Source organism: Saccoglossus kowalevskii, chromosome 8 (assembly GCF_978046115.1).
Source record: "Saccoglossus kowalevskii chromosome 8, keSacKowa6.1, whole genome shotgun sequence".
Classification (NCBI taxonomy): Eukaryota; Metazoa; Hemichordata; class Enteropneusta; family Harrimaniidae; genus Saccoglossus; species Saccoglossus kowalevskii.
This window is the reverse complement of record NC_140648.1, coordinates 29,846,932-29,867,484: the sequence shown is the minus strand read 5'-3', so window position 1 is coordinate 29,867,484 and position 20,553 is coordinate 29,846,932. Positions and strand designations below refer to the sequence as shown.

At 36.1% G+C, this 20,553-nt stretch overlaps 2 protein-coding genes across 4 annotated transcripts; one reads left to right on the top strand and one right to left on the bottom strand.

Moving 5' to 3' along the window:
- Positions 1 to 828: 828 nt before the first annotated feature.
- On the bottom strand, positions 829 to 6,338 carry LOC100368385 (ankyrin repeat domain-containing protein 40-like). The gene is made up of 4 exons (XM_002739290.4): positions 6,155 to 6,338; positions 4,636 to 4,784; positions 1,931 to 2,095; positions 829 to 1,311 (listed from the first exon to the last, which is right to left on the bottom strand). Exons 1-4 carry the CDS (start codon positions 6,259 to 6,261, stop codon positions 974 to 976), a joined length of 759 nt encoding a protein of 252 aa, XP_002739336.1. The 5' UTR covers positions 6,262 to 6,338; the 3' UTR covers positions 829 to 973.
- A 209-nt stretch (positions 6,339 to 6,547) lies between these two features.
- LOC100368237 (luc7-like protein 3) lies at positions 6,548 to 20,054 on the top strand. Of its 3 annotated transcripts, XM_085502474.1 has the most exons (10): positions 6,548 to 6,691; positions 8,076 to 8,142; positions 8,368 to 8,407; positions 10,101 to 10,410; positions 15,952 to 16,113; positions 16,509 to 16,801; positions 16,892 to 16,954; positions 16,985 to 17,067; positions 18,093 to 18,207; positions 19,870 to 20,052. In XM_085502474.1, exons 1-9 carry the CDS (start codon positions 6,590 to 6,592, stop codon positions 18,191 to 18,193), a joined length of 1,221 nt encoding a protein of 406 aa, XP_085358600.1. In that variant the 5' UTR covers positions 6,548 to 6,589; the 3' UTR covers positions 18,194 to 18,207; positions 19,870 to 20,052. The 3 variants fall into 3 exon arrangements, with proteins under 3 accessions (XP_085358600.1, XP_085358598.1, XP_085358599.1); XM_085502472.1 differs by having other exon boundaries at positions 16,892 to 17,067; positions 19,870 to 20,054; XM_085502473.1 differs by lacking the exon at positions 19,870 to 20,052 and having other exon boundaries at positions 16,892 to 17,067; positions 18,093 to 18,227.
- The last annotated feature ends 499 nt before the right edge of the window (positions 20,055 to 20,553 follow it).

Below are 20,553 nucleotides of genomic sequence, written 5' to 3'. Positions count from 1 at the left end.
TCAAGAAAACAATGAATTGTCTTGCTATTTTACATGTACATTTAATTTAGCGAATTTTACCTATCAGCTAAAATAGTGAAATTAATTGAAACCCAGCGAATATTTAATACATTTACGGTAATGATCGCATAGCATGGTTCCCTCTCATAACAAACCCAATGTATTACCGTGCTTAATTATAGTGAAAACTAATTGTAATAGAAAATAGATTATAACAAGGTTGCATTGATATGTCTAAAGTAATACAGCTGGTATAGCTCAAAACAAGTCAATCATCATGAATGCTCTCTGGTGTTCTGGTGCTCTTTGAGTCAACACATCACATACAATTTTTTTTTTTATCTGGCCATTACCATCAAATGAAACCACATGGTTACAAGTGGAAGGAATATGATGATCCGTGTTAATGATAGCCAACCAACTTCAAAAAGTTAAAAATCTGGAAGGGATCCATTCACCCAACACTTCTGTAAAATAACACGTAAAATATACCATGTGTATTCAGGAATTTGGCACTCAGTCGTGCTGATTGACACCAGTGTCCCCACTGCATGGGTATTTTGGTTATATCAGTTTACATGGACAGACTGAAGTAGTTTACAACCAAGTACAGAATAGCTTATCCATTGCAAGTATGAATTAATAAAATTTTTTTATTTTTTTTTATGTCAGAAAGAGTTCCTTTTGTAACCCCTCCCCCAACCCTACCCTCTAGCACTCCCCATTTAATTGTACATGCCCCTCCTACAGACATCTATAGTTATCTAGAGGGGGCATATACAAATGAATTGGGTAACTGGGATTGAGTGTTAGAATTAGGGTTAGGGTTAGGGATAGGGGGTACAAAAGGAACTCTTGCCCAGATACAGACACAAACAAAGCAGCATTGGTGTGACTGGCATGACAATCATTCCCACAGTCAGCATGGCACTCGCACTGTCAATGCTATTCTGTCCTCGGTTGTGCACGTCTACTAATACACTAATCTGCTTGATGTATCTAACGTTGCATTGGAAACGTCACCAGCGTACTGAGCTGCAGTCGTCGAGTAAGCAGAGTTTGGCAAATTAGGTGTCTTGCGATCTAAAACCAGTTCTATTTCCTGGAAATCTTTCAAACGCTGAACATCTTTATCTTTACGAATAATAGTGTTTGGAAGTTTGCGGATTTTAATAACTGCATCAGGATTAATACCGAGTTCTTTTGCACATGTCTTCAGCAAATTCTTGTAAGTCAGTTCCACATATTCAATTTCAACTTCAATGTAGTCAGTTTCCAATCCTTTAGCAACTCGTACTTTCAAAACCAGTTCTGCAACAGAACCAGAAATAGTGTTGCCACTCAAATACATTAAAGTGATACAGCAATGTTTTGTACAAGATATTTTTCCTTTATAGCACAAAACATGACATCTACAAATGTAGCACAAAATGTAGTATTTTTCCCTGGTCTTTTAAGCATGGTGGTTTTACCATGCATGGCCAACTGTAACATGACGTGCAACTTACAAGAGAAAAGAGTTTGATATGTTGATTTTGCATAATGTTTCAAAATATATATGCAAATTAGAATGTATTATGCAAATCAGCCACTATTTATTATCAGGGGAAAAGCTACTGTAAAATACATTATTTTCGCTTGAAATTAAATTTCGCTGAAGGAATGATTCAATAATAATAAAATCCAGGGAATATACCTTATTTTACATTCAACTCGTCAATAATCAGTAAAAATAAATTCCATAAAAAACACCCAAAAAGTTTTTTCAGCGAAAATTAATTCCAGCTAAAATAAAGTATTTTACAGTAGCGTTTTTTTCCCCAACAGATTCATGCATGTTTACTATTTTGTTGTGTGGAATTGAAATAGCACCACTATGGGACTGAAAGCAACAAGAGTAATTTGTTTGTTACCATGAAGTCATACTTACCATGACTAGTCACATTTCTTCCTGTATAGGAGTTACCAGTATATCCTTCCTTTCTGTAACCGGAATCAGAGTTATAAGGAAATTCCGGGTATCGTAGATAAGATGGTGTTATGGGTAAACTATCGTCTTTGTTGATTACAGGACTGTCATCACCACCTTCATTACCTAGAATAGTATAAAATATCAGTCATTGAAAAGTTTGCAAGATTGGGTTAGTTTTTGAGTAGTTGAGGCACCCCTATGACTCCTGCTATGGATTTTTAGTCCCTGTTCAGGCGAAACCTGAAAGGGGAGTACTAGAATTAAATTTCTTTCTCAATTTCAAGTTGTCTTTCACATTTTCTCAGGGACTGTGCAGCAGATGTCAATGAAACTTGGCAGGTTGATGAACAAGTCTGTATCACATATGCACATAATTTTTTTTCCAGATCTGAAAATCTTAAGTGGGTCTTTTTCAAGATTTTCATCCAAAATTACACCTCTCCTACTACACTGACAGAGCAACTGAGCATGCTCAGAATAATTGATTCTGTTAAATTCAGATTCATGAACTCCTGATTTCTGATTCACATGTTTTACCAAATGTATTCGAACCTAACTAAATGAAACAGAAACTCAGTTTGCACTATACATCAAAAATGCAGAGCTGTCACTAAGAAACCAAAAACACTTAGGACAACTGGAACTAAGAATTTGTGTTAAACAGAAAATATTCACAAAAAGTATGGAGATACAGCATGCCTTATAATCATGAATTTAAAATTATTATTATTACATATTATGTACTGTTTAAAATAATAAAAACTTTCTATTTCGAAAAACATAATTTTTTTCCCCCAGATCTAAAGTTGGTCTTTTTCAAGATTTTCATCCAAAATTACCTCTCCCTACTGCACTGACAGAGCAACTGAGCATGCTCAGAATGAATAATTAGCTCAGATTGTAATGCTATTGTTTTAAAAGTGATGTCATTAGCTGGTCATGGCCTTGATCTGAATCAGTGACAGATGGGATGTACCATTACCAATCTCAGTGGAAAAATGTTGAGGGGTGTCAGGGCTACATTTTGATGGGAATTATAGTGGTGATAATGAAACAAACCCAGGTCCTGGTAATATACAAAGACCTGAATTAACAAAGAAGTCAAGTTGTTATTAAAGGTACATCAAGGTTTACCAAAATTTATGAATGCAGTTTCTTGAGCATTTATGAGACACAGTTTGGTTGCACTTGTGTACTATGAGATTTTGGATGGGGGTCAATGAAAGTTTTCAGTTATCAGATTAATTAAGGGAAATCACTCTATGATGAGTTGTACCCACATAGAGTACATATTAATTCAATTGTTTGCAGATGTTCCATGTATTATTTTAATATGAGTATTTTATAATTAAATGTCGAGGACTGTGACATTTATGTCTTGTTTACTTCAAAAACTCAAAACAAATTGTTTAATAGAACCTTTTGTACCCAGTATTTATAAATACAGCTCCACTGCCATCAATTAGGTGAAGTAAGTTCTTGTATTTACATCAGCTTTTGATGGCCATGGTGGCTTAGTTATGCTTAATACATTGCACAAGAGTTTTGATTCAAGTATCCATGACACAAGAACACATGTCCTTGTTAAGGACTACATCTGATGGGAAACAAAGTCAACTCATTTTTGTCATCTGACAGTTTCAATAAAAAGTTTGCATGACAGTGACAATGACAATACATGTCAAAATCTATAATTGTTTTAGTATTCATTAACCAAATGTGCATTTTTTTAATTCATGGTCAATCTGGTTCTTTTGGGAAAACTACTATCGAATAATATGCATAAAATATCAATTTAGCAGTGGTTTCCATAGGCCACAATGAAAACCCACTATAAATTAGGTCAATTTTATTAATATCCATAGATGAGTACACACTAACACGTTATATTATTTCATCATATGTCACTGGCCTATATTTTGAAATACATAGACATATCTTTGCTATAGGAAATAATGTTAAAATGCCCTACAAACAAAACATACTAATTTTTTTCTGAGTAGAGTACAGTGACCGCATATTTTTATTTAATTTTCTTCATCCATACATCATAAAATGTGAAAATAAAGGAAATGACATTATTTTGCACTTTTGAGTAGCACTCTTAATCTCATAATGCTAGATGCATGTAGTGAAGATAGAGTTAGCATTGACATATTGCAGTAAAAATCTCTATTTAGCTAATGATTTAGCTCAAATTCCAACAATCTCGTTCAGGGTTTTTTTCTAGAAAATTTTTTTAAGAGGGAGCATACCATTGGTAACACTGTATATTTGTTATAACTGATCATAATCTACTGACTATTACAGATTTGCCTGGGGTATGAGGGCGCCCCTGTTCCCCTGAACCCCTGCTGTTAATAGATAGATTTTTAGATAAATAGAAAACACCAATGACCTATTAACTTCATATTTGCTCTATTAGTAGTGCATGTTTTTATGTCAATGACAGAGGTGTGTCTATGATCATGTCATATTTTAATGATCCAGCATAAAGGCAGTGTTTGGTTTAAGGGCACTTCCAATACAGTAGCAATAGACAAAAAAAACATGTTTTACTTTTGAGGGTTTTTTTCACGTCAGATGTTGCTAATGAACAGTTATAACACCACCCCTCCCTGCCCCCTACCTAATCCAACCCTTAACAGATAATTCTACTGTACCTCCAAGAAGTTCCTTGATCTGGGGACTAGTTGTGAGATGCACTGGTTTTTCTCCTTTTTCAGTAAGAAGGTCTTTATTTGCACCATGATCCAGTAGATACTTTGTGATACTGACATGATTACGTTTACAGGACCAATGTAATGCTGTCCTGCAATATATAACAACAACAAAAACATGTTAAAGATGTCTTGTAATGTTTTCAGGGATTGAAAGTTCATTAGCATACACAGTGTACATGTTGGTTTTGATAATTACTGCACCAAGCTCAGAGTACAATGGACCAAATATTGTTTATAACACTGTTGAGGAAATTTGTTAATTCATTCGCATCAGACTATGCAGCCATCATCAGTTTATGGTTGTTGTTTTGGAACCATATGGTCTTTTACGGGCTCATCAAAACACAAACAGGTGAAATTACATAGACTATCATATCGGTGCTGTATCTGCAGTTGTGGATAAGTAGACACATTTTGCCTTGAATTTGTAATTATTTTTTTTCAAAACAAATCTATTTAGCAATAATATTGCCTTTAATCATTTTTAATTTTCTACTTTTTCACATGTTGCAGGTCTACACATGCTGAAAAACAACATGCACATTGTAGTGTAGATGCATGTATTTTAAATCCTTGTGTTGTGTACCAGTATATAAAAATATAAAATATGTCAGTGATAAAATACTGAGAATAGACTATTTAGTTTTTTTGACCAAATATTTCATTACTGATATAGCCCACCTACTGTAGTACACTCATCCTACTACCATCACCCATATTTCTCATTATTTTTAATCTTGCTACATTTGCAAACGTTATTAAAACACTGCCTGCTGGCGCATTTCCCCCCCCCCTTTATTTCAGCTAAAGAGGCTCTCAGCAGGCAATGTGTTGAAACATGAGTGTGTTTAAATATGGTATGATGCAACATGGTGTAAATCAGTGAAATGCAGCATCCTCATCAATTTTAATGTAAGACTCCTTCATGTATATGGACCAGTACATATGACTTGCTGGTACACAAGAGCTAGGAAAAAAAATGTTGAAAAGTTTTCCTTGACTGAAACAAAAATACTTTATTTCAGGGCAAAAAAAAAAAATGTCATGGCCAAATATTAGGGAATTATTATCATCTCCACTATCGGATAAGACCACCCCGATTTATGATTTTGTTCTGTCATGTTGTGATTTTGATTGCTACCTAATTTGTATAAGAGCCATACAACTACCGGTACTACCAGTATGTAGTGAGTGTGTGTGTTTTTTTTTTTTTTGGGGGGGGGGGGGGGTAAATAAATAAATAAAAACTCGCGACTCCACGCCCAACCCACCACCAGAGTGGATAAAACTCGTTCTTATGGAAAGACTTGTACGCGTTATTATTCTGATTTATAGCAGACTAATGTTGCTAACACTTGTCATCTCTTGAACAAAGTCACGCCCGTTTCAGAATCTCCAGACAGCGCTGTACATAGAACCACGGAAAGCAACATAACCAGGCACGAAAAAAGATACATACCACCCGTTAATAAGATGCTGTGAATTCACATCAACTTCCATTTCCATGAGTTTCCGAATACCATCTTCGTTGCCAAGGCAGGCAAATTCTCGCAATTTCTCTTCCATTGTAGCACTGAGTACTCCACGTTTCAGATTTGACGCATGCAGCGAACCGTCTGAAATATCGAGACGACGGAAACTGTGAACGAGGTTGAGTATGTTGACCCTCTAACTTTAATTTTAGTCGTACCCTATGGCCAAGTTGTTGACATATATTTGTCTATTTATGAGACATCTAGCAAATCCACGAACACTATCTAATAAATATCTACTCATTGATTATGTTCATATGTTTGTGTAACACTGATTCATAAAAGAAATGTTATACTACAAAATCAGAGCAGCCTAGGGAGTCCCTGGAAATTTCCGGCAGAAGGAACGAAAATTTCCGAAAATGGCGGTTACCGCTGCTCAATTGCTCGATGAGTTGATGGGACGAGATCGTAACCTTCTCCCAGATCAGAAAGCAGACGAAATAAGTTGGGATTCTCCTCAGGTATTTATACGATAAATGTACTTGATATAGTGCCCAAAGAAGTGCATTTTTTTGTTGCTCAACACGTGCTGGGCTTCATAAAACATCATGGCGTCGGTGACTTTAGTGTGAGCCACCAAATTTGCCCGATATACGTACATTTTTCTTTTGATTATGCTTCTGTTAAAAATTACATGAACCGCAAAGTCAAAGTCGATATTCTTATCATATTCTAATCGCAACAGAATATTCGTTGACAGTCCAATAATTCTTTTCGTAGTCGAGAAGCACATTGATTGGTCTGTGCAGTAGAAAGGAGGTGGATGCTGTGAATCGAACCAATCAAAAGCAGCGTCTTGAAAAAAAAAAATAAACTCAAATAGTTCTGTATCAGAATTGAACAAAAAAATAATTAACAATATGGGCTAAATAGAGAATAATATAATATTTAAAGGGCTGTGGTCGTCGCGCCGCGTCCTGATCGATATGGACTAATAGCGACGTACACAACCCGTGTAAAATACTAGCTGCAGTTTTGTAGCTCGCTTGGTTTCGCTGTCGGTTATTTTGTTCGTCGTGGTGTTAAAGCGAAACCAGGGAGCTACAGTTCCATCCTATGCGAGTTACCATATTTTACCGACCTGAAATCAGGTCGGGCCGTAACAGCCGTTTTTTTTTCATTATTTTCGCCTCAAGTTTCTACTTTTCTACTGTCGATGGGTCCCGAAACTATTTCATCAATTATTTTGAGGGCGATTGTCCGAAATTGGTCGTTTTCACGACGAAAACTGCATGAAATGGGAAAACTGTGACGCCTTGTGACGTCACGATAACTTATTCAAGATGGCGGCAAACGCGGGGATTTCGCTGTAGTTTTCCGCGGTTTTCGTCGTGAAATCGACCAATTTCGGACAATCACCCTCAAAATAATTGATGAAATTGTTTCGGGACCCATCGACAGTAGAAAAGTAGAAACTTGAGGCGAAAATAATGAAAAAAAACGGCTGTTACGGCCCGACCTGATTTCAGGTCGGTAAAATATGGTAACTCGCATAGGATGGAACTGTAGCTCCCTGGTTTCGCATTAACACCACGACGAACAAAATAACCGACAGCGAAACCAAGCGAGCTACAGAACTGCAGCTAGTAAAATACATTGTTTACATGAAATTCGACCACTCGTTGCGCAACGCCCACCGCCCTTTAATTATGAATGAATGATAATTCATTTGTTACTGTGATATAAGAATTCATCTTTTACTATATTATTGCAAAGACTCCAATAAAGCTATATACATTATATCACTGCAAATTTAGTATCAACCAGGACATTCCATATCTAGGAAAATTGACAGTGTTCATCTTATATAGTGATTGGTACTGACAATATTTATTTTACCTCCAGGTTTGCAAGTACTATCTTGTTGATTTCTGTCCTCATGAACTGTTCATTAACACCAGGTCTGATTTGGGTAAGTTTTACGCCACCTTTATTACAGTGTTGATAGGTAGATACAATGGCCATAATGAATTTCACTGTAACCTAGTGTCGTAGGGACCTAGAGATATTTTCAATGTTACCAAATGTTGTCACTGGTGAAATTTGCGAAAAATTTGTATCTTGCGAAATGAGTGGTTCACAGTAATTATGCCATGTATTGGATTGTCTTAATTTTCTTTGGTGATTATCTTTGTAGGGCCGTGTGAAAAGTTACATGATGACGCCTTGAAGAAAAAGTAAGTCATACAGTGTACTGTTCTTGATTCATGTTTAGCAATCTGGGCTCTCTCTGGAATTGGCTAGGTAATAGTAAATTTACTAATCAAGAAAAAAAAGTATTAGTAAACTTTGTCTGGAAACTGCGGAGCATTTTCCCGCGACCGAGCTCAACATGAAAGACAGAAGGAGAGGGAGGTGTCCCCTCTGTCGTCCGTCGAAAACAAGAACAGCATGCTGAAAATGGTGCTTGTTGGTGCAACCTGAGCTCTAATTTTGTGTGTAATTTCATGACATCAAATTAGGCAGTCTGCTCCACAAAATGTACCATTTATGAACCTTTATTTGAATAACTTAGTATTAATTAAACATATTCATGATAAGCTCACATTGTTAACAGTGGGGAAAATAGTCATCATTCAAAAGTTCATTAAGTTCACTGCCTAGAACACAAGTCATCCTGTGAATAAATTTTCACGGGAGATTACTTCATAATAATATTGATTGGCATAGAGTTTTTTTCTGAGAAATTTCCTGTGAAAATTTCGATGAAAATAAATAGTCATTTTGTGTCGTCATAAACGTCATGCAAACCTGCATGTTGACGTTTATGACGACACAAAATGACTATTTATTTTCATCGAAATTTCTGAATTAAAGTGAACAAGTAACTAAAGTAACTTTCGGTCTTGTAACTCGATCTCAATGCTAAGAATGCCCGGTAAGAATGTTACACAAATTATAGTATTTTTTGATCGATTCGCTAACATTGTCTCACCTTCCATTAGCTGTGGAATCATAGCCCTATGTTGCCAATCGCATTATTTACGTGACAGACACTGGCCGGCCCATGTTCGACATACAACAACAAAAATAAAAACAAGACGTCCGAATGAAATTGGTAGGGCAAAATTAGATTGTATGTCGCACCAAAGAGCTACGGAACCGCAGCTAACCTTCCATTATTTCTGAAATCGTGCTGCAGTACGATCAACTTTCAGTTTCGTGGTGCTGTCAGGGTTAGGACACCCATGGGTTTCTGGTTCTGAACACGATTTAGCGGTTTCTCCATCTCGTCGTGAAAAATACTCGTCGAGCAGTTGTCTGCTCCTATTTGACGTAGTCTCCATTTTCAATAAATAAACAAATCACGTGTTTGATAAGGGCGACATGAAACCGTCCCATACTGAGAGTAAAGTCGCGGGGTATCTTGAAACACATGTCGACTAAACTACTCATGTGCGATGACACCAAAATAACTTTAGAGTGGAAAAATACATTCAATGGCAGTTCCGTGTTGATCGCGATCACCATGTAACAATTGTTGCAATCTTAGAAGTAACGGGACATTGTTTAACTTTAAAATGGCAATCACTCAAACCGTAACACGCGTGATGATCACAGTCGAGTCTTGACAATTAAATGAGGGCGATTTGCGAGGGTATTTTGTACAAAATGTGTTCGTAAATCCTACTAATAGATATTTATTCTGTTCGTAAATCTTGTCCAAATTTCGTAATTTACGACATTTGCGAGCGACAGCGAGAGCACAGGCAATGAATATTAAACTTAAAAGGTCATAGCCGTTGAGAAACTGGTGTTTGAATAACACATAGACAATGTATTTTCAATGTATATCACATCCCAAATTGAACATACTCTGCACATGTTGTTGACACTGATGCTTGAATTATCTCCTCAATATTCTTGTAGTTACGAACGTAGCGTTCGACGTGGCAAACTTGGATATGAAGAAGACTTTCTGCACTACCTACAACAAATTATGGCCGATGTGGATAGGCGGATTCGCCGTGGACACGCCAGGTTAGTGCCTCCGCATACTGCTGCGGCTAGACACAGTAATATGGAAAAGAATGAGGAAGAGGTGGTCATGTTGACGGATCGGATCAATGAACTCTTGGAACAGGTGGAACACCTCGGTTGTGAGGGGCGAGTAGAGGAAGCACAGGGTGTTATGAAGCTTTGTGAGCAACTAAAGGATGAACGAGAACAGCTTAAAGAAGTAAGTTGGCTTGGCAGCACAGCACATCTTGTTTTCCATAAAAAACACAGATTACCATATTTGCTCTATAAGAAGCGCATCTCCAATGGAAGCATGCGTAACTAAAACATGAATTTATTATATTCTGATTCATTAGTCCCCGTTGAGGCGCAGCCTGAAAAGGGGACTAATAATTCAGGTTATGTCCATAATTCCGTCTCCAACATTTTCTCAGAAATTCTACAGCAGATATCAGTGAAACTTGGCAGGTTGATGAACATGTCCCCTCCGAGTATGCACGTAATTTTTTTTCCAGATCTGAAAATCCCAAGTGGGTCTTTTTCACGATTTTATCAAAAATTGCCTCTCCCGGCAACATTGACAAAACGTCTGCGCATGCTCAGAATAAATTAATTACTGTAAAATACTTTATTTTTGCTTGCAACATTTTTTTGCTATTTTCGCTGAAGGAATGTTTCAGTTAAAATAAAATCCAGCGAATATACCCTTTTCTTATATTTTACAGTCAACTTGTCAAAAATCAATGAAAATAAATTCAATACAAAACACCCAGAAAAAGTCTTTTCAGCGAATGATAATTCCAGCTGAAATAAAATATTTTACAGTAGATTAGATCTGTGAGTAAGGCTGCTGTTATTACAGCACGTGATTTCTCCATTGCGTGCAATTTATTATAGTACTGTTTATACATGTATTCTGTTTGGCTCAGTGGTCTCATTCACTCGTTACTAGAAGAACTAGTAACTTTATTTGATTTCAAGAACTTCAAGAAGGCGGCATAAGAGACGTGTTTGCAAAGGTAAGTTTTCCAGTTTATTGGGGTACGATTGGTGTACATTTCGTGACATACGAACGTGAATATTATGATGATTGCCAGCTTTATATTACCAAAAAAAGCAAACAATTGTCTCTAATCTACGAAACTAGTTTGTGAATTGTATACCCTGTCAAATTATTGTACACGAATGATTAATTCACGAGGACATAGTTTTCAAGTACCAGTAAATCGTTTTCCGGTCTTTTGCTTGTGTAGCGATTTCCGAAATATTCACAACTCGGGGGGGGGGGGGGGGGAGAATTTCCCTGTGTCGATCAATTTATTCATTATATAATAGCAGGTTGCCTATGATTATATTCGTATTTTTTATGTTGTGAGCATTGAACTGTTAGTTGCAATGAAGATTTTGGCGATCTTGTGCGATTCAACATGGCGGATGTACAGTGACAACACGTGTATGGACGGTCGGTCGAGCAGTCTGCAACGGACCACAGTCTGTGAACGGACCGTGAAATCGCCCGTTTTTTCGGCAGTTTTTTTTTTAATGTTTTGGATATTTCATTCACTCCTGATGCCTAAAAGAGTCTAATTTATATTTTACCGTAGTCATTGACACCTATTCAAGAGTATCATGTTTATTGTGAATAGCGTGAATGGGTAAGCTTCGTTTCGACAATGGGCTGTTATTTCTGTGAACAATGTTAAATTATTCTTTGAATGCTCAGTTTATTTTTTGAAAACAACTAATTTTTCGATTTAAAAAAAATCATGCCGTTTTCCCCGTCAAAATCAAAGCATAAAGATCTTGCTAAACATCGGTGAATCCCCTGTTGCGTTCACCACGAAGTCACTGAGCCGTCATTAACATATTTAAATGACCACGTGTACTGAAATAACATGGCGGATATCGCATCGCATCGCATTTACATTCGACCGAAATCATTCGTTTACGATGAAACTAAGTTGAACTGTGCTCTCGCTGTCGCTCGCAAATGTCGTAAATTACGAAATTTGTACAAGATTTACGAACAAAATAAATATCTATTAGTAAGATTTACGAACACATTTTGTACAAAATACCCTCGCAAATCGCCCTCATTTAATTGTCAAGACTCGACTGTGATCATCACGCGTGTTACGGTTTGAGTGATTGCCATTTTAAAGTTAAACAATGTCCCGTTACTTCTAAGATTGCAACAATTGTTACACGGTGATCGCGATCAACACGGAACTGCCACTGAATGTATTTTTCCACTCTAAAGTTATTTTGGTGTCATCGCACATGCGTAGTTTAGTCGACGTGTGTTTCAAGATACCCCGCGACATTACTCTCAGTATGGAACGGTTTCATGTCGCCCTTATCAAACACGTGATTTGTTTATTTATTGAAAATGGAGACTACGTCAAAAAGGAGCAGACAACTGCTCGACGAGTATTTTTCACGACGAGATGGAGAAACCGCTAAATCGTGTTCAGAACCAGAAACATATGGGTGTCCTAACCCTGACAGCACCAAGAAACGGAAAGTTGATCGTACTGCAGCACGATTTCAGAAATAATGGAAGGTTAGCTGCGGTTCCGTAGCGCTTTGGTGCGACATACAATCTAATTTTGCCCTACCAATTTCATTCGGACGTCTTGTTTTTATTTTTGTTGTTGTATGTCGAACATGGGCCGGCCAGTGTCTGTCACGTAAATAATGCGGTCGGCAACATAGGGCTATTATTCCACAGCTAATGGAAGGTGAGACAATGTTAGCGAATCGATCGAAAAATACTATAATTTGTGAAACATTCTTACCGGGCATTCTTAGCATTGAGATCGAGTTACAAGACCGAAAGTTACTTTAGTTACTTTTTCACTTTAATTCAGAAATTTCAATGAAAATAATAGTCATTTTGTGTCGTCATAAATGTCAACATGCGGGTTTGCATGATGAGCACGGGAGATTACTTCATAATAATATTGATTGGCATAGAGTTTTTTTCTGAGAAATTTCCCGTGAAAATTTATTCACAGACTTGTGTTCTAGGCAGTGAACTTTCGAATGATGACTATTTTCCCCACTGTTAACAATGTGAGCTTATCATGAATATGTTTAATTAATACTGAGTTATTCAAATAAAGGTTCTGGTGTCTACATTTTATATTTTGTTGTGATGTTTTGTTGTACCATCATAAATGGCACATTTTGTGCAGCAGACTGTTTAATTTGATGTCATGAAATTACACACAAAATTAGAGCTCAGGTTGCACTAGCAAGCACCATTTTCAGCATGCTGTTCTTGTTTTTGGCTAATGACAGAGGGGACACCTCCCTCTCCTTCTCTCTTCCCCGTTGTGCTCGGTCGCGGGAAAATGCTCCGCAGTTTCCAGACAAAGTTTACTAATACTTTTTTTTCTTGATTAGTAAATTTACTATTACCTAGCAAATTCCAGAGAGAGCCCAGTTGAATATTACTTCCAATTCATAAAAATTCAACGAATTATTTTTTTGTGCGTATTATAATCATTACTGAATAATAATAAACAATTGCAATACTTCGAAAACAAGTAAGTTATTCACTTGCGAAACACAGAATGACCAGATTGTGCTACCGTGATCATTTGCTACCGGTACTAACAACTAAGCAATGTATTCGTGTTTGTATTTATTCGAAACTTCTTTTAGAAAATACTTTACTTTTTGTAAACTTTACTGAATTTTTTGGGGGATTCAATTCCAACATTTCGCGATGCCAAACCAAAGGCCTTTCACTCTTTTGAGTGTGACACCTAAACCAGAAGTTTTATGGTGTATAAACTGGCACTAAATGAAAAAGCCGTTGAACCTTATTCAAATTTATAAGTACATGTTATTATGTATTTAATTATGAAAACTGACTAAATTAAATGTGATCTTATTTTTAATTTGAACAGAATTATGATTTATATCGGTAATGACGTTTTCATCCAATATTAATAGTGCAATTGTTAAAATGCCTACCTACACATTTATTGTTTTTGTTTCTGTTGCCCTGAAATAGACATTTGTAAAAAAAAAAAATTTAAAAATCATGCTTGATTTAAATTAAAAAAAAAAAGATGTAGCCATGTAGCCCCTTCCTGTTATCTGTTTCCAACTTCTTCCAGAGTAAAACTGGTGAAGCCATGTAATTGCCATACAATCATCAACTGTGGGAAAACTTATATGTTATTGAAAATCTTTATTTTGTTGTCTGTGAATTAATATAATATTTGAAATGGTGTAATGGTGCAAAATATTCTCAAGCAATTGGTTTTCTGGTGGCACTACACTGTGCATTTATGCATGATCTCAGCTTACTAAGTGATGATAGTGGTTGAAATGGAAAACTGAATACAAAAATCCAGTAACATCTCAAACGAATTTCCGTCTGCTGTGAATGCATGTTTCGTTACATCAAATAAATAACCCAATTTTATTGAATGTATCCAAAAACATGGTACCAATGATCTGAAATTTCAGGAGTGCTCGCTGAAGGTTTATCAATCTTGCTTATTGTCTTGTTCTTTACCAATCCTGCATTTCAGTTACTAGAATTTATACTAAAAAAAATAGTTTCCGTTTTTCTTCTAATAATTCGGCCACTCTCAAAAACAAATATTTTTCCATGGTCGAAATGCAAGAAGAATACAAAACTACTGTGATTGCATAGCAATACCTGTAGGGCCATTGTCAATTAGTTCGCCTGATCAACACAGCGTTATACATAGGGCTGATATTGAATCACGGAGAGTAAAATCTTGTGATACTAATCTCTAGAACCGCTCAGATTGGTACATACCGGTATGTCTTATGAACCCACATGTGTATATCTTTAACAATACTCATTTTAAACTTTTTTTTTTTTTTACAGTGGTGCTGTGAACTGCTTCAATTTTGCAAGGCAATTTTTTCTGGGTTCCTACAACATGGAGTGTCAGGGACTTTATTGAAATTTCATAGAATCCTGAATATATCTAGAAGTGAAAATTAAATGGTTTACAGTATTTTATACCCATTAATAATGATGAAATGCAATAATATCACTGCACTAAAAAGACTTCAAACAATTATTGTTACTTCTCCATTGAAGGTTATGAGCAGACCAACCTTTACTGGCTTCCTTAATTATTACATGTACTTGCTCTGAAAACATAGCTTTTACAATTGTTTAAATTAACAGATGTTGTTCTATGTACAATGAATACATTTTAAATAATAAACCTTACTGTATTAATAAAAAATTGTATTTGACAACATGAGAATGATTCTGATGCCCAGTGGTGATGTTGAAACAAACCCAGGTCCTGGTAATATACTAAGACCTGATTAACAAAGAAGTCATGTACATCAAGGTTCACTCAGATTTATGAATGCAGTTTCTTGAGCAAGTATACATGTATGACAAATAGTTTTGTTGCACTTGTGTACTCTGAGATTCTGAACATGGGTCAGTGGAAGTTTTTAGTTGTCAGTACAAAACTAGATTATGGGAAATCACTTTATGATGAGTTGTACCCACATAGAGTACATATTCATTCACCTGTTTGCAGATGTTCCTTGTACTACTTTATAATCAAATAACGGGGACTGTGACATTTCGTGTCTTGTTGAAATACAATTTTGACCATAGACACACCTACCTTTGTCATTCACATAATCACATGTGCTGTTAATATGATATCTGCTCTACTGTCAGAGATGGAAAGAGATTCAACAGTGCTACTGTTCTCATTTTTGCCTTGTCTTTCTACTGTAGTCAATGAATAACATGAATGCTCAGGAAAAGCAAATGGAAGTATGTGATGTATGTGGAGCATTTCTTATTGTGGGTGATGCACAGTCCAGGGTGGATGACCACTTAATGGGTAAACAACACATGGGATATGCTAAAATAAAAGCAACAATCGAAGAACTCAAGGTAATCATTTATTCTATGATAACTTAGAAAATGGAACTCAAGTAGTTTTTTGTGACTTTTGTAAAATTTTGATGCACTCATACTTTGAACATTAAAATATTTATCATAGGTATTTTCATCGTTTATATGGCAGTATGGCGATTACTGTGAAACAGGTCTTCTTTTTTGCTAGCATGTTATTTTACCTAAACTAATTTTCATCAATCCAATATATAGCTATATTCACACAATGAGATTGATACCTTGGCTAAATTAAGCATTGTATTGGGTTAAAATGACATGTAGCAAATTTAAACTTTCACAGTATGTATCTCTAAATATGGAAATATAGAATACCATCTGAATATCTGATGCGAGATCAATAAGGCCATACTTTATATTTTTTTCCCTGCTAGAACAAAAATCGCAAAATAGATGTTGAAAGAGAGGAAATGAGACAGAAAGAGCGAGAAGCAAGAGAAACAGAAAGGGCACGCGAAAGAGAAGAGCGGAGGAAGCGCCAAGAAGAGAGGGAGCGGGAAAGGAGGAAGGACCGAGAAAGAATGCGCTCAAGATCGAGAGAGAGGAGACGGTCAAGATCAAGAGATAGAAGGCGCTCAAGGTCAAGAGAGAGGAGACGTCATAGGAGTAGATCTCGTGATAAGAGAAGTCGTAGCAGAGACAGAAGGCACAGTAGAAGTAGGGAAAGGTGTGAAATATTACTAACTTAATCTGTGCATATCTATTAACAATTACTTAGCATTACTGGTTTGTTCTAACCCAAAGTCTCATTTTGCAGGAGCCGACACAGTAGAAGACATTCTAGGAGTCGAGACAGGGACCGTGACAGGGACAGGGACAGGGACAGGGAAAGGGACAGAGATAGAGATAGAGATAGAGATGGAGACAGGCATAGGTCACGTAGTAAATCCAAAAGATCTCGATCAAACAGTGAAGATCGTAAACGTACCAGAGGTGAGACCATCCCCTCAACTCTCCAAAGTGTTCCTCTAGTGTATTCTGAATCCATGATTTTTAGGGTTGTCAAACAACAAAATTCTACAAATCATTTTTGTAACTAATACATTGTCATTGATAATCTTTTTTTATTGACTCACAGGATCAATTTTTGGGTATTTAGAACTTTCTGAAGGCAGCTCAGGCTTAAAATAATGACACTACCCTTGTAACTTATTTGCATAATAAATTTAATAAGAGTTTGTAAGATCAGTGTATTTCACTCCTAGCTTTGTTGCAGTGTGTGTACTCTATAGGAAGGTAACCAAGCAAATAGACTCGCAAAGTTGGGACTTCTTTTTTGTTTTACAAAAAAAAAATACTTGATTGTTCTTTTAGTTCTGTTAGCGTGATCGCAAAAACTAACCTGACCGCTAAAGAAATCCCGACTGGGCGTATCTGTGGGCATTTGACTGTTATTAATTATTCATGAGTGGGTGTATGAAAGTAAACGTGACCTTTTAAAGGTTGATTCGATGGCAGAGATGGATACTTTAACTTTCTAAGTGCGAAGGCGATACTTTCATCCATGTTTACCAAAGACAAGTCATTCAAAATCGCCGGGACCTCAGAAGTGAAAGGTCACGTACATTAACAGCTTCACTCTGATTCGTTGTCAATGCTAGTCAACAGCTTTTAATTACCATAATCACCTGAGTGATTCTGCTCAGTTTTTTCACTCCAGCACAGGGGGTCGCCAGCAGATGCGTCCAGCCGGGATTTCTTTCGCGGTCACGCAAGTTTTCGTGATCAAGCTAAAAATAGAAAATTGACAATTATATTTTTTTTATGTAAAACAAAAATGGAGTCCGGACTTTGCCAGTCTACCAGGCTAAGAACTTGCACAATTCAGTTGGAAACTATTGTTTGGTGTGCATGATATTAGTTTGGTTCCCATCTCGGCAGTTATCATATTGGATTGCACCCTTGTTTATCATGAATCATTAACTGCTAGTCATTGTATTGTCTGATTGTTGTGACAGAGAGAAGTTCAAGCCCAAGAAGAAAAGACAAAAGACTGGATTCTGCAACAGAAGACATGGACATGGTAGAAGAGAGAACAAACAGAAACGAAGGTGACTGATCTTCTGAAAACAGGTGAGTGTTGTATATTAATAATGTGTAGACAGCTACACACTGTTCTGCAGGTAAGTGGACATTTCTTACATCACGTATTACTGTTATTTTACAGCCGTGCCTACAGAGTTCATCTTCAATTTTTTTTTCTGTGTTTTATTTTAAATGTATTCTTCCTCTACAACATTTGTAAGAACTATGTTTTGAACTGACAGAAGAGGCCAAACAAGGTGCATTTTTCTCTGTTATTTCCTGTTAGTAAACAACAGTGCACTTTAGTATGTAATTGTAAAAACCTGTTGAGTAAAGACTCCTAATAAATACTTAAATGTAATTACACAAACCCCCCTCGTATCGTATGATATTTACAACTGATCTTTGTATGTTGTCAAGATCATGTTAGTAAAATGACATGATATTAGGGGGTAATCGTGGAATTAACCTATTTATCATACATGGTTTCATGATCAGTACGTGCTGTGGGAGAAATACGGATAATTTTGGAATAGGTTTCATGATTGCCTTTGGAACTACATTTCCTGTTATATGCATGTATGCTACAAGCGTACTGCAAACACACAGACGTAATGTGTTCTGTTGGTAGAAGTTTATAGTTGATTTAAAACAAAATTTTTTTTAATTATGACTGACATTTGGTAAACTATGTTCGTAACGATTTTAGAAAGTGTTAAACAAAATTACTTGCGATTAATGAAAATGTACATTCCTAATGTGGTACGGAAGTTTGCACTGTTCACTTTTCAACTTCTGCGAACTGCTGTAAATTTGTATTTGACAACTTGTGATTCGTTTGACTGTTGAGCGCCAGCTGTACACAAACATGTACACAAAATTTACAGTTGTTAACCCAATGGTCATAAACAGTGTGAACAACATTGAAGAATGCCGTAGGGGTTAAGTTGTTAATGTACGCAGTGATTACAAATAGTATAATTCAGCCTGCACAGTGAAAATATGCTTTGTGCATACATGATCAGAGTTTACTTTAGGATTGGGGTGGGGGACAGGACAGCACATACCATGTATGATAAATGTACATTCTTTGGTATATTACAATACTCACTGTAAGCTGTCTATTGTTGTGATGATTCATATTTGTTGAAATGTTTGTATGGGGATACCTTTAAAAATATAAGATAACCACTTTTGTGGTAATTTAAATAGAATTGTTTGAGGGGGCAGTGGCATTTTGATGCGTAGTGGACGTCATAAATATCACTCGTGTTTACACTGTGGAACTATTGATTCTTTTGTTTAAAAATGTCACTGTCAAGAGTATGTTGTGATTTTTGACGCACAAATAAGCAGGAAGACATTGGAATAATTGAAATTTGGTGTCAGTGAGAGCAGAGAGTACAACAGCAGGATACACCCCTTGTTACAGGTATTCATTAAGTGATAATATCCGCACAGCATGGGCTCATTTAGATGTTAATGTACACTTTACTCTGATGAAGAAGATGAAACGATTGAAAGTGAATAAAATGACTGATGATCTTTTGTTTTTTTTACTGGTCTGTGTTAGTGTTTGGTTTTTGCTGTTCTATATGTAAAGTATACTTTCAAAGAAGAAGTTTATTTTAAATTTGGTTGTTTTTGATGCATGTATTTTTATTCGTTGTCTAACACTGTTTCTTTTCTCTTGCTTTTTCTTCTGGATAGATCCACGTCTTTTGTGATGTATTCACCGCTTCTGTGAAGCTAGTATTAGACTATACTCTGGTAAATTAACACGGACTACACCACTAATGTCACAGCAATAAGGTGAACGATTGATATTGTGGTATCTTTTTGTCCCCTTTTGTGTTGAAGTAACATTCTGACAATATATCAATCAATATTTATTTTCCTTTTAAGAAAATTTAAAGAATGCAGTTGAACTTAGACGTTAATTTTGTACATGCTCATAAATCCATGTGTTTTTTGTGAGCTTTTTTTTTTCAAAGAATGCCGAATTAGCATGGGTCAGAATAGCTTCCCGTTTTGTACTGTTCCTGTCCTTTTAGTAGAATACATAGATGTTACCACGTTAAAAGGCTTAGAACAAGTAGACAACATAAATAGCATGATTCAAGTAAATATTATGTAAATTGAATATATTCTTTGATTACATTTTACTGCAGTACTTTGGAAATGAGGTCTGTCTGCCATTTTTAGGCGTACTGAGACCCATTATAAAAAATAAATTTGTTGTCACTTCCCAGTTGACAGAATTACTCCACATCTATAAATGGTGTTCATTAATTTTATACATACAGGAAAAAGCTGTAAAAACTCAGTTTTTAGTAGCTTGCAAATTGGCAAATTAGACCTTGTTGCCATAGTAACTGTTGAATTGTGGATATT